The sequence below is a fragment of the Gorilla gorilla genome, chromosome 2 (genome assembly GCF_029281585.2).
Source record: "Gorilla gorilla gorilla isolate KB3781 chromosome 2, NHGRI_mGorGor1-v2.1_pri, whole genome shotgun sequence".
NCBI classification, from domain to species: Eukaryota; Metazoa; Chordata; class Mammalia; order Primates; family Hominidae; genus Gorilla; species Gorilla gorilla.
In genome coordinates this window covers 204,310,541-204,325,069 of record NC_086017.1, presented here as the reverse complement: position 1 = coordinate 204,325,069, position 14,529 = coordinate 204,310,541, and the positions used below count along the sequence as shown (strand labels likewise).

Sequence of the window (14,529 nt, the reverse complement as noted above, 5' to 3'; positions counted from 1 at the left end):
TAAACTATGGACTTTGGTTGATAATGATGTATTAATGTTGGTTCATCAATTTTCACAATGGTATGGTAATGATGTGACATATTGATGAAGGAGATGGCTATACTGGGTGGGGAAGGAGCAGAGAGTTCTATACTTTCAGCTCAATTTTGCTATGAAGCTAAAAACTGCTCTAGAAAATTGAATCTATTATTTTTTTCAAATACAGAAAAGCAGAAAGAAGAAAAAAAGATGAAATCATAATCCTACCCTTCTCACCTCTTTTATGCATTACTAGTTTTTAAACTTGGGAAATACATAGCCATTCCCAAGAAAACATTTCTAAGGTCAAGGGCCCTAAGCTTAAAGGGATTCAAAAAACTAATCTAATATTAGCTATTATTAGTAGTAATACTATTAGTTATTGATAGTAATACATAATCCAGTTGCTGCTAGATCAAGATTTTATTGACTATGCTAACAACGATCCATAAAATTCCTGGATACTGTTATGAAAAGTAATATCCACAATGGGCATGCTATTTATTGGGATGGATAATACATAATACAGTATGCTCAGAGACCTCAAATATCTCCATAATCTTTCAAACGATCTGTGTTGATTAGAAGACTGATAAACAGTGGGTTCAAGGACACTCCACTAATAATGGTGATGATGGCGTTCTCACTGAGGTCTGTGAACACGAAAGCTTAGGTAGACTCTTAAGGCTGTCACTGCATCATCTTCATCAGAACCTGCCAGAGACAGGTTCTTACTATTTGTTGAAGAAAAATTAATTTTTCATGGGTCTTGGGACTAAATGTGAAAGGTGAAATGATGATAGATTGCAAGTTATAGTCAAATAAGAAGATGGCTCTAATCTCTTTTTATTTAACATTTAAAAAAATATTGCTTATTTTTAACCACTTTACTGAAAACTGACTGACATGCAAAAAGCTGTAGATATTTAATGTGTTCAACTTGATGTATTTGGAGATAAGTATACCCCCATGAAACCATCATTACAATCAATGCCATAAACTTATCCATCACCTCCACCATGAAACCATCATCACAATCAATGCCATAAACTTACCCATCACCTCCAAAAGCTTCCGCCCACTCCCTTTGTTGGTTTGTGCTAAGAATACTTAACATAAGATCTAACCTCTTAGCAAATTTTAAAGTAGGCAACATAGTATCATTAATCATAGGCCCTATGTTGTACAGCACATCTTCAGAACTTGTCTTGCATAACTGATATTTTCTACCCTTTGACTAACATCTCCTCATTTCCAAAAATAAAATAAGTAAACAAATAAAAATTGCTTGGTTAGTGCAGTGAACAACTTTGCCATTAACAAAGAAGAAGAGGAATGGAACCTATTTCCTATCTACACCACTAATTTTCAACGCAAAAGTGAGCAGGAATTTGTGTGTACCCTCTATGTTCTAGCTCAAAAGCAATTTATTGTTACATGTGAGCAGAACATTCATTATGTTAATACATTTCCTAATGAGAATGAATTTCCAATTATTTCCTAATGAAAATAAATATATCCTTTCATTATGTTCTATCTCCAATTTTCCCAAACCTTTTTATTTAAAAAAAATTTTTGAGATCTAATTAGCATACCACATATTTACCCACTGAAATAATGTAGTTCAATGTTTTTTAGTATATTCATAGACTTGTGCAACAATCAGAATTTTGAAACATTTCATCATTCCAAAAAGATACCTCTTACCCTTTAGCAGTCTCCCCTGATTTACCTCAACCACCTCAGCCCCAGGCAACCACTAATTTATTTTCTGTCTCCTATATTCTAGGATGAAATAATATAATATGTAGTCTCTTGTGATTGGCTAAGTAGGCAACTTGGCATAATGTTTTCAAGGTCCATACTGTAGCATGTATGAGTACTTCATTTCTTTTTATTATTGAAAGATATTACATTGTATGGATATACCCAATTTTGTCTATCCATTGCCCACTAGATGGATATTTGAGTTATTTCTACATTTTGACTATTAGAACTGATGCTGCTATAAACATTCATGTGCAGGTTTCCATGTGGACATATGTTTCATTTATCTTGGATGCATACCTAGGATTACAATAGCTGAGTCATACAGTAATTCTACATTTAATTTTAGAGGAATTGCCAGAATGGTTTCCAAAGCAGTTATATCATTTTACCCGCCTACCAGAAGGGCAAGAGAGTTCCAATTTCTTCACTTCCTTGCCAACACTTACTATCTTTTGTATTATAGCAATCGTATTGGGTGTGAAGCGAAATCTCATTGTGGCTTTGATTTGCATTTCCCTGATGAAAAATATGTATTCTAGATACGTATCTAAAAAGAGTCCAGTATCCAGAGTACATAAAGGAAACTTACTACTGAACAATAAAAAGGCAAATAATCCAATTTACAAACGGGCAAATAGGCTGGGCACGGTGGCTCCCGCCTGTAATCCCAGCGCTGTGGGAGGCCAAGGCGGGTGGATCACGAGGTCAGGAGTTTGAGACCAGCCTGGCCAACATGAGACCAGCCTAGCCAACATAGTCTCTACTAAAAATACAAAAAATTAGCTAGGCATGGTGGCAGATGCCTGTAATCCCAGCTACTTGGGAGGCTGAAGCAGGAGAATAGCCTGAACCCAGGAGGCGGAGGTTGCAGTGAGCTGAGATCGTGCCACTGCACTCCAGCCTGGGCAACAGAGCAAGGCTCCATCTAAAAAAAAAAAAAAAAAAGAAGAAGAAGAAACAAACAACAACAACAAAAAAATGGGCAAATAATCTTAAAAGGCATTTCTCCAAAGGTGATATACGAATGGCCAATAAGCACATAAATTGATGCCCAACATCATTAGCCATCAGGAAAATGCAAATCAAAACCACAATAAATCTGAATCTTGGGTATAGGGCAGGATAAGTAGGATTTTGAAAAATTAGGCTCAAGAGGTGCAGCGTTTAGATAACACAAGGCTTTGCTAGCCTTCTTATAGATGCCATTTTTCCAAGCTTTTGTGAGAAGAATTATAACCTCGTTTCTTACTTAGGATAGAAATGTATAACTGATCCACCATTTCAAAATACTGGAAGTCTTCAATAAATGTGAATTATTAAAATATTATGGTATTATCCTTCAAATTTTTAGTTGCCTTTTAAAAAGTTTTCATAGGTAACAACTCCCTGGAGTTTAATCTATTAAATTATTTTTCATATTTTAATATTTTAAATGAACACTTTTATATGTATTTTGGATGAAGAGGACTTTCTTTTGATAATAGTTTTATATATCCATTCTCTTTTATCACCTTAATATTCATTTTTAGTTTACTGGACTGGTGGGACAACAGGACAACAGGTAGGGAAAAGACGAACATGCTGTTAGCTAGAAATTTGTCATACTACAAAACAATGGTAGTAACTGACAAAAATTGTAAAGTACTTTAAAAATAAAGTCAATTAATCTATCAAAAGTCATCCAAAAGCTCAGTGAATCAAAGGATCTACTTAAAGGCACAAAATTTCATTGAAATTAGCAATTGCAAGGAAAGAGAAAACATTCACAAGCCCACTAAGATATGTCATTAGTTAGCCTCTGTCCACCAATGAAAAATAATTTAAGAATAACCATCTGTGATATTGGTAAATAAACTCCCATTCAAAAAGCTCAACATCCTTTCTAGCATATTCTTTTCAGTATATGAGATCACCAATTTGAAACTGCTGTATGGTGAAGTAACAGGAAAAAAAGACTAAAGGCAGTAAGACTGACAGAATGCTATGGTCTTGATTCTACTTCAAGTCCCTTATAGCTCAAAATTCATAATATTCATGTTTTAGTCTCAATTTGGTTGTTAACTTGTTGCAGGACCTTGGACAACTCAAGTCCATTCTCTATCCTTCAGTATTCTCATATTTTCTGGTTCTTTTCATTTGGTTTGAGGCCTGGGAACCTTATCATAGCCAATAGTTATTCTTTTCTCAATGTAAGAATATCTCCTAAAGAAAACTTACCTGCTCTGAAACTCCTTCTCCATAGCGAAGCAATGTCACAAAATGTTCACAGTTGTTGACAAGTAAGTTATAGGCCACCTCCTGTCCAATTACAAACTCTGACCGCTTTATGATTTCTTCCACAGGGAGAGGGGGGTACGTTTCATCGTATTTATTGTTTATTCTGTATGTGTCATTTCCCACAACATCCTTCAAGAGCTGCATTTTCACCAGGGCCTTACTGCTGAATACAGACTTGGCGCTTGTAAAGGACGCAGGAATGCCATCTATAAAGTAGAATTCTGGTTAGTAAGGTATAGTGACCCAGTCCAATGAACTCTACTGCCATCTAAAGACTTTGGAAATACTGGCATGTCTAAACCTAGCCCTGTTCCTAACTTATTATCAAACCAAAGTCATTTAATCTCATCAGCCTTAAGCAGTTATTCTATAACTTAGCAGTAACACTTACTATTGCATGAGTGAGAATATAAGAAAAACTTTTTGAAAATGTTTGATGTTCCCATAGAACAAATTGGATGAGAATACTCTACTCATCCTTGGGAAATAAATTCTCTGTAGATTCGTATTATATTATTAGAGATGTTGGTATGTGTGTCTAACATAGATACAGATAAGATTATTGTCCACTTTTTCTATAAAGCAGTTTTTTGCTGAGCATCTGAACCCTTCCAAATTAATACTGTAGGGTACACCGTTATTAGTAGGCTCATCCTAGTGTCTAAGCTCCCTAAGCGTCTGAAACTTGTTTTTCAACTAGGCATCAATTTGGGGTCCAATTTCCTATTCCGAAACCTGCATGGTACCTCAGTCCTGTGATAGGATGGCTGAAGTCAGGCTGGGGCCCTGCTTTTTTCCTGCCACTTCCTTTGGCCAAAAAAAAAAAAAAAAAAGCCCCCTAAGTCCTGAGCCTGAAGCTAACTTGGTAGGCACTGTCTACCAGACATGGCCCCAGGCAGTGACCTACCCACTTATGACAATGCCCCATGCCCTACCACTGCACCTTGGCTGCCTCTGCTCATAAGCATTTGCCTAGTCTGCCAGGAACTACTGTATCTTTGGCCTGACAATGTCAGTACTTGAGGTTGGACAGATGATTCCTCAGGGTACAGGTCTAAAGCCAGGCTCCAGTCCTTGTCAAACTGCCCACAACTGCTATGCTTGGCCATGTTCAGGTCAATCATGAGAGAAAGAGTCTCCACATAACTAGTGTTTAGAAACTTTCTCTTTTAGTAATGACTGAAAGCAAAACTTATTTTCCACTATCCTTCTGTCTGTCCTCCTTCTCACGGAATGTGAGATGTTCCAGTGAACATCTTACACATTGCAAGTTCTCACACATTACAAGTCCTCAGAGCATATATATCCCAGTTAGAATTACTAAACATATTTTTAATAACCACATGCAAAAGTTAGAAAATTAAAATTTGGAGAGGTAAACTGGCTTGGAAAATGTATCACAGTAGTTAACAACATAATTGAATATCAGTCTACAGGATCAAACCTGAATGCTCAAACCACAATAATATGGAATTTAAGGCATGAAAATAAGAAAACAGCATGAAAATCTCATATTATTTTCCAGGTATGAAAACTGCAGAGATAATGTAGATGTAGAGGGTTGCTTAGTATTAACCACTAGACTCTGGAAGCTCTGAATCATAAATATCATTTTATTTGTCATTTTCACTTATAATATTCTAAAACAAGAGGCAAATACTTTAAAATGTTGCAAAAAACCGCTTCATTAAAAAGTCTCAGAAGTTCCCAAGATAATAAAACTTAGGTCTATAAATACTTCTCTTTAAACATAACCTGAGGAAAATACTCCAGGTTATTTATTTGTTATCTGCATACACTTTTTTTTTTATGGAGTCTTGCTTTGTTGCCCAGGCTGGAGTGTAGTGGCCCAATCTCAGCTCACTGCAACCTCCACCTCCTAGGCTCAAGTGATTCTCCTGCCTCAGCCTCCTGAGTAGCTAGAATTGCAGGTGCCTGCCACCACACCTGGCTAATTTTTGTATTTTTTGTAGAGACAGGGTTTCGTCATGTTGGCCAGGCTGGTCTTGAACTCCTGACCTCAACTGATCTGCCTGCCTTGGCCTACCAAAGTACTGGATTACAGGCGTGAGCCAGCACGCCTGGTCTGCATACACTTTTTGTTAATAAATTAATTTGTGCTCATTTTTAAACATTTATAAAATACAGAAAAACAAAGCATTTAAATGTATACAGGAATCACCCATTATCCCACCACCCAGAAGTAAATGCTAGTAATATTTTGAATAAGACTGATTCTATGTCCTTCCTATGCAAATAATGCTGTGATGAACATTCAAGTACATGTGTCTTCTTGGTAGAATAATTTATTTTCCTTTCGATATATACGCAGTAATAGGATTGCTGGATCAAATGGTAGTTCTCTTTTAAGCTCTTTGATAAATCTCCAATCTGCTTTCCACAGTGGCTGAACTAATTTACATTCCCACCAACAGTGTATAAACATTTCCTTTTCTCTGCAACATCACCAGCATCTGTTTTTTTTGACTTTTTAATAATCACCATTCTGACTGATGTGAGATGGTATCTCATTGTGGTTTTGATTTGCATTTCTATGATGATTAGTGATGATGAGCATTGTTTCATAGGTTTGTTGGTTGCCTGAATGTCTTCTTTTCAGAAGTGTCTGTTCCTGTCTTTGCCCATTTTTTAATTAGATTATTTTTTACATGTTGATTAATTTAAATTCCTTGTAAATTCTGGGCACTAGACTTTTGTCAGATGCACAGTTTATGAATATTTTCTCCCATTCTGTAGACTATTTACTCTGTTGATAATTTCTTTTGCTGTGCAGAAGCTCTTTTGTTTACTTAGGTCTCACTCGTCATTTTTGTTCTTGTTGCAATTCATTTTGGAGACTTAGACATAAATTATTTGCCAAAGCTGAGGTCAAGAAGGGTGTTTCCTAGGTTTTCTTCTGGGACTTTTATAGTTTGAGTTCTTCATTTAAACTTTTAGTCCATCTTGAGTAAATTTTTGTACAAAGTGAAAGGCAGGGGTCCAGTTTTTTTTCTTATGCATATGGCTAGCCAGTTATTCCAGCACCATTTATTGAATAGGAAGACCTTTCCCCATTGCTTATTTTTGTTGAATTTGTTGAAGATCAGATGGTTTTATGTGCTTGGCTTTATTTCTGGGTTCTCTATTCTGTTCCCTTGGTCTGTGTGTGTCTGTTTTTGTACCAGTACTATGATGTTTTGGTTACTATAGCCTTCTAGTAGAGTTTGAAGTTGGGTAACATGCCTCCAGCTTTTTTTTAGTTTTTGCTACTCGGGCTCTTTTTTGGTTCCATACAAATTTTAGAATATTTTTTCTAATTCTGTGAAGAATGGCATTGGTAGCTTGATAGAAATAGTGTTGAATCTGTAGATTGCTTTGGGCAATATGAACATTTTAATATTATTTCTTCCAATCCGTGAGCATGGAATGTTTTTCCATCTATTTGTCTCATCTCTGATTTCTTTTAGCAGTGTTTTATAGTTCTCCTTGTAGAGATCTTTCACCTTCTTGGTTGGATGTATTCCTAGGTATTTTATTTATTTGTGGCTATTGTAAATGAATTGTGTTTTTAATTTGGCTCTCAGCTAGAATGTTACTGGTGTATAAAAATGCTACTGATTTTTGTACACTGATTTTGTATCCTGAAAATGTACTGAAGTTGTTTATCAGTTCCAGGAGGCTTCTGGTGGAGTCTGTAGGGCTTTCAAGGTACAGAATGAAATATTCAGCAAAAAGAGGTAATTTGACTTACTCTTTTCCTATTTGGATGCCTTTTATTTCTTTCTCTTGCCTCACTGCTCTGGCTAGAACTTCCAGTACTATGTTGAACAGGAATAGTGAGAGTGAACACCCTTATCTTGCTTCAGTTCTGAAGGGGAATGGCCCATTCAGTATGATATTGGCTGTGGGTGTCTCATAAATGATTCATTATTTTGAGGTTATGTTCCTTCAATGCCTATTCTTTTCAGGGTTTTTATCATGAAGGGATGTTGTGTTTAACCAAATGCGTCTATTGAGATGATCATATGGTTTTTGGTTTTCACTTGGTTTATGTGGTGAATCATATTTATTGATTTGTGTATGTTGAACCAATCTTGTACCTCAGGAATAAAGCCTTCTTGATTATGAATTAACTTTTTGATGTGCTGCCAAATTTGGTTTGTTGGTCTTTTGTTGAGGATTTTTGCATCTATATTCATCAGGAATACTGGCCTGAAGTTTTCTTTTTTTGTGTGTCTCTCCGATTTTGGTATCAGGATGATGCTAGTTTCATAGAATGAGTTAGGAAGGAGCCCCTCCTCCTTGGGTTTTTGGAGTAGTTTCAGTAGGATTGGTACCAGTTCTTTGTACACTTCCTGGAATTTGGCTGTGAATCCATCTGCTCCAGGGCTTTTTTCGGTTGGTAGTTTTTTTATTATTATTATTGTTACTGATTCAATTTTGGAACTTGTTATTGGTCTTCTCAGGTTTTCACTTTTTTCCTGGTTCAATGTTGAAAGGTTGTATGTTTCAAAATTTGTCCATTTCCTCTAAATTTTCTAAATTGTGTTACAGAAGTGTTCATAATAGCCTCTAGGGACCTTCTGTATTTCTGTAGGACTGGTTATAATGTCATTTTTGTCATTTCTGATTGTACTTCTTTGGATCTTTTTTCCTTTGTTAATTTAGATAGCAATCTATCAATCGTGTTTATCCTTTCAAAAAACAAATTCTTTGTTTCGTTAATTTTGCATGGATTTTTGTATCTCCATTTCTTTCAGTTTTTCTCCAATTTTAGATTTATTTTGTCCTGCTAGCTTGGGGTTGGTCTGTTCTTTTTTTCCTAGTTCCACTATGTGCAATATTAGGTTGTTAATCTGAGCTCCTTCTAACTTCTTAATGACAGTGCTTAGTACTATAAACTTTCCTCTTAACATTGATTTAGGCGCATCCCAAAGATTTTGGTAAGTTGTGTCTCTACTTTCATTAATTTCAAATAACTTTTTGATTTCTGCCCTCATTTTATTTTCCACCTGTATTCTTCAGGGGTCTCTAGAGGGGCAGGACTAATAGGATAGATGTATATATGAAAGGTAGTTTATTAAGGAGTATTGACTCACACGATCACAAGGTGAAGTCCCACAATAGGCCGTCTGCAAGTGGAGGAGCAAGGAAGCCAGTCCGAGTCCCAAAATCTCAAAAGTAGGTAAGCTGACAGTGAAGCCTTCAGTCTGTGGCCAAAGGCCTGAGAGTCCCTGGCAAACCACTGGTGTAGGTCCAAGAGTCCAAAAGCTTAAGAACTTGGAGTCGGATGTTCAAGGGCAGGAAGCATCCAGCATGGGAGAAAGATGGAGGCCAGAAGACTTAGCCAGTGTAACTTTTCCACGTTCCTCTGCCTGCTTTTATCCTAGCCTCACTGGCAGCTGATTAGATGGTGCCCACCCAGATTGAGGGTGGGTCTGCCTCTCCTAGCCCACTGACTCAAATGTTAGTCTCCTTTGGCAACACCCTCACAGACACACCCAGGAACAATACTTTGCATCCTTCAATCCAATCATGTTGACACTAGATATTAAGCATCACACATCCATATTGAGGACCAAGCTGTTTAATTTCCATGTTTTTGTATAGTTTTGAGAAATCTTCTTTGTATTCATTTCTGTTTTTATTGCACTGTGGTTCAAGAGTGTGCTTGGTATGATTTCAGTTTTTTTGACTTTATTGAGACTTGCTTTATGACTAAGCATGTGGTTAATCTTTTTCAAATAAATATCATATTAAGACCATCTTCCCTGCAATAAAACATGTCCAGATATAAGACTTTTAATGGCTGTTATGGATGCTGTTATTTATATCCATCCAGCACCAAATCCCACCATTGCCTATTTATTCCTGGAAACAATTGTGTCTGAGCCAATCACAGTATTCCATTCTCTTGGGCACAGTGATAGTCCAGCGATGAACATGGGGCTCACACTGGAGTAACTGGAGTCTGTCTCTGCGATTCTTTAACTGTAACAGGTAGTTACAGTTAGCTCTTTCGTGTTGGATCAAAAGAACCTAAGAGTCAGAACCTAAAGCTGCTTATGGTCATCAGTTTAATTTTTTAAAGAGACATAGTCCGGGAAAATGAAGACAGCACATAGAAAAAAATGCAGATGTGTGACAGAGAGTCTAAATAGCGGTTAAACCCCTAGATATAGGCATCTCTGTGGCCAGCACCACCTCAGCTCTTTCTGCAGTTTCCCTCCATGAAGCAATGAAGATTTCTCAGTAAAGAATATTAGATAACTAATATCATATGGCTAAATCTTAATTCATTTAACCATTCCCCTATTGAAAATATGCCATTGTCTACTTTAACCATTATAAATGACACAGAAGTGAATAACCTTACACAGAAATGCTTGTCTACATCTCTAAATATTTCCCCAGAATAGATTCCTAGAAGTACAATTACAGGGTCAGAGGATACGAACCGTTTTAAGGTCCTAGTCCTTATCAATTTATATTACCATCAACAATACCTTTATGTTCATTTCACTATATTCTTATCAACACTGATCGTTATCACTTAACCTTTGCTAATGAGATAGGTATGAAATATTTTATTGGTTTATTTTACAATTCCTAGGCCAGAAAGTTGAAATTTTTTCAAAAGGTGTATTAGCTTTTGCTTTTCTTCTTTTACAAACTGTTCCTAATTCTTCATCCATTTGTTTGTTGAGGTTTTAGTGTCTGCTGTCCCCTTGACCTGGGATACTGTATCTCTAGATAGCATCTGACCGGTTTCTTTACCTCTTTTACATTTTTCCTCAAATGTCACTTTCTTAAGAAATTTTCCTGACCACTTCATTTAAAATCACAGCATCTGCACCCACCACCTTCTGCCCTCAGCACTTCTCATCCTACCTTCTTATTTTTTCTGTATCACTTATCACAATTTTAACATTTCTGTAACTTGCTCATGGTCTGTCCCCGCTTACTAAAATGTAAACTCCACCATGCAGGGAGACGTCTGTATACCCCCAGCACTCAGAATAGCATTCAGAACATACTAGGTGATCTATAAATAGGTGTTGAATAAATTAAAATAACCTATTTGGGTGAAACATAAAGACACTGAACCTTGCCATGTTTGTGGCAAATATTTTCCCCAGCTGGTTATTTACTTTTTAATTGTGATTTTTTAAATCCAGAGGTTTTAAAATTTCATGTGAATTGGCCTTTGTGATTTCTTCAATGCTGCTTTGGTTTTAGAATATCCTTCTCTAAACCTAGATTAGTTGGATTTACCTGCTTTCTATATTTTATTTCGATTTTGTTTTATTATTTCACCCATGATTACTTCCTGTAACAAGAACACTAAAACTTTGCTCCCAGGAGCCACTGGAAATAAACCTCACCTACAGGTGCTATGTTGATAACGTAACCATCACCCAAGTACAGGGCCCAGTGCTGATAGCCAGGACGGAACACTTCAATCAAGTCCCCTGGGCAGGGGTTGCCAGGGTAGTTCAAACTGAAGCAATCATTAAACGCCATCTGCAATGACAAATACAAAGAAGAGCTAGCTAATACAACTTGCCAAAAGAAAATCAGTTTAAGACATCCATAAAAGCAGAATGATACAGAATTTATTGAGACTGCATTCTATATTAAAGACTTAGAATCACGACCCTGTCCTTTTCTTTGAATGATTCCAACACTGAATTATGTGTGCACAAGGGGACAAGTAGAGAAATAATTTGTCTTGTATTACTTAATTTTCTATAGTAATGCTTCTCATCCTGATCAATTTCAGAGCCCCTTTATAATAACAAGCATTCTGTAATTTTCTCTTTAAATCTAGAAATCCCTGGATAATATAACTTACACAGATTTTAAAAATATCAAGGATTAAATATTAAAAAATGGTCTATTTGGGATAAAAAGGGGAAATAGGAAAGTAAATTTATAATATCTGTTTACTAAGTAAATGTTCAGTCTATGACTATACTAAAGAATATAAAAAAGGGTTTATATGCTTGCACTTATTTAGCATGAAAAAGTCAGAATTCAGGAGCAATAAAATCAGATCAGAAGTCTTTCAACCTTTTATACAGCAGTACAGTAAAATCAAGAAGCAGAGGTAGGGGTGAATGCTAACATTTAATATTTTGTGAGTACTAAAACTCTGCAAAAATGCCATGTATTACAAAACCTACTCTGTCATTTCATTTAAGCAAAGTTGGGTTCCAGGCTCAGATGGATGTCCAGCCAGATGTTCAAATTAATGTAGGACATGGAATATTTCTTTCTTGTTTAAAACTATACTGTGTAGTGTAGCATGTATAGGTACTCTGGCTTGCACCCACTAAATATCAGTAAATGCCCTTTGTCATTATAACAATCATAAATGCCATCACAGATTTTCATGACTCTCCTTCCTGCCCCATTTATCATCAGATTCCTCACTTACTGATTCCAGAAGCCATGCTAGGTGGTCAACAGCAGACGCAGGACAACTTGGAAAGCTGGGGAGTTCATCACATTGATGAACATGTTTGAAATTCTAAGTTTGGTAATTTTTTTTAAGTCAATACTTTTTAGAAAGAACACATAAGTATCTGACAGTTGATTCTTATGAAAGGTTATATTTTCTATGTATGGAATAGAAGTAGAATGACTCAGCAAGAGGAGATTATGTACATCTATCAACAAACAAAGGAGGATTTAAATGCTGTATCTATGTTGAATCTCTAATTGACAACAGGGTGTTCCTCATCATTTCACTCTAATGCAGATATATATGCTCATTTATGAAACAAATCCAAGTGCCAGAAATAGAAACTTCCAAATCATCTAAATTATAATTATAATAGCAGAGACTAAGGACTTGGGAATACAGACTATCATTTTTCTGGCACTCTAAAAGTCTTTTTTATAACAATTAATGTTAGAAGGGTGTTTTCCCAAGTGTTTGTACGCCATCTGTTGAAAAGTTCAATCATCACACTGTCACAGAAACGTGGCCAAATGTAAGCTGTCCATCTGTTGAAAAACAACTATTAAAACAACTTTATGAAAACGATTAAGTCTAACCACCCTCTCAAATATGTTTGCGTCTTATTAATATGGCAGTTTGTAATTTGGCCACATGGGTATTAAAAGGAAAAATAGATAATACACTGTGATATAAACAAACACATTTCCCATGAATAGGAATCAGCAAACACACAAAGCTGCCTGCTATGATTCCGAGATGCAGCCAAAGTATAAAATAATAACCACCATTTGAACGGGGAGCACTTTCTAGTGCAATTTTTTTTTCAAATGCACTATCTCTACCCTATTTAATTGAAAAAAAGAAAAAACATGCAACTATTTGAGTGTGTTATGTTATCATCCCACTTCATAGATAAAAAGCTGAAGTAGCAAATATCAACTTTTGGAAAATACCCACTGAAACCCTAATATATAAAACAAAGGGAAAATAACTTGACTAGGTGTTACTGATGTGAGCTCTTCTCTTAGTCTTCTACTTGATAATTGTTAGTTCTCTAACTTTGGGCAGGTCACTGGAACTTAGTCTGTTTCCTCATGTTGAAAATAGGTATGGGCATATAAGCCTGATTTTGTTTATCTCAAAAAGCTGTTGCAAGTAACCCTTAGGGAGCTGGTAAAAAGCTGTCGCAAGTAACCCTTTGGGAGCTGATAAAAAAACTGTTGCAAATGCCCTGTGAATCGGCAAGAGCCAGACAGGTGGATGATAAGAGAGACTTTGAGATTGGTACATGGTTTATGTAGGATTTTAGTTCCTTATGCTCTCTTCCAGGCATGATAATTCTGTGAAATAAATGATTCAACTGTAAAATTCTAATATATTTAACAAATTTTCAATTTGACATATAAATTGATTCATAAACTGTTAAGTTAATTGATTTCATAAAGTCTATCATATTTATAAAGAGAAATAAGATTTCATAAGAGTAACCCCTCAAGAAACTAACAGAGGAAGCTGAAGGCTAATATGCAACTTAAAAAGTGAGTTATGATACTGAACACTTAGAATCATAGCAAGGGACTACAGAAAGGTACTTCAGATATTATCTAATCTAATGGTCTCCAAACTTGTTTACAGCAGTGGGTACCATGTCAAAACACATATCAAATAGAACCATAAAAATATAAAACCTAAAAAGCAGCACTGCCCTGAATGAAGTCAGAGACAACATGAGAGCCCCACTCACCGCTCACCCACATTGCTGCTCCTATTGAGGCTTCCTGGGACCCCAGAACTTCCAGGAATGCAGCTTAAATGATACCCATCTAGTCCCAGTCCAATCTCCTCATTTTTAGACAAAGGAAACAAAACCAGGCAGGTAGTTTAACTGGTCAAGGTCATACACTATTATATAAAAGATTTTTGACAACTGGTGCTGAAACAATTAGACATCCATAGACAGACAAATAAACAAACCTTGACCTAAACTTCATACTTCA

General features: G+C 36.1%; 1 protein-coding gene across 5 annotated transcripts in view; it reads right to left on the bottom strand.

Moving 5' to 3' along the window:
* Positions 1–14,529, bottom strand: part of PLAAT1 (phospholipase A and acyltransferase 1) — a 30,319-nt gene that overhangs the window by 3,631 nt on the left and 12,159 nt on the right. For all 5 annotated transcript variants that reach the window (XM_031009850.3, XM_031009849.3, XM_019022863.4 and 2 more), the window contains 2 exons: positions 11,451–11,589; positions 4,006–4,271 (listed from right to left, as the gene is read on the bottom strand). In XM_031009850.3, the coding sequence (XP_030865710.1) occupies positions 4,006–4,271; positions 11,451–11,589 (405 nt within the window). The remainder of the gene's footprint in view (positions 1–4,005; positions 4,272–11,450; positions 11,590–14,529) is intronic.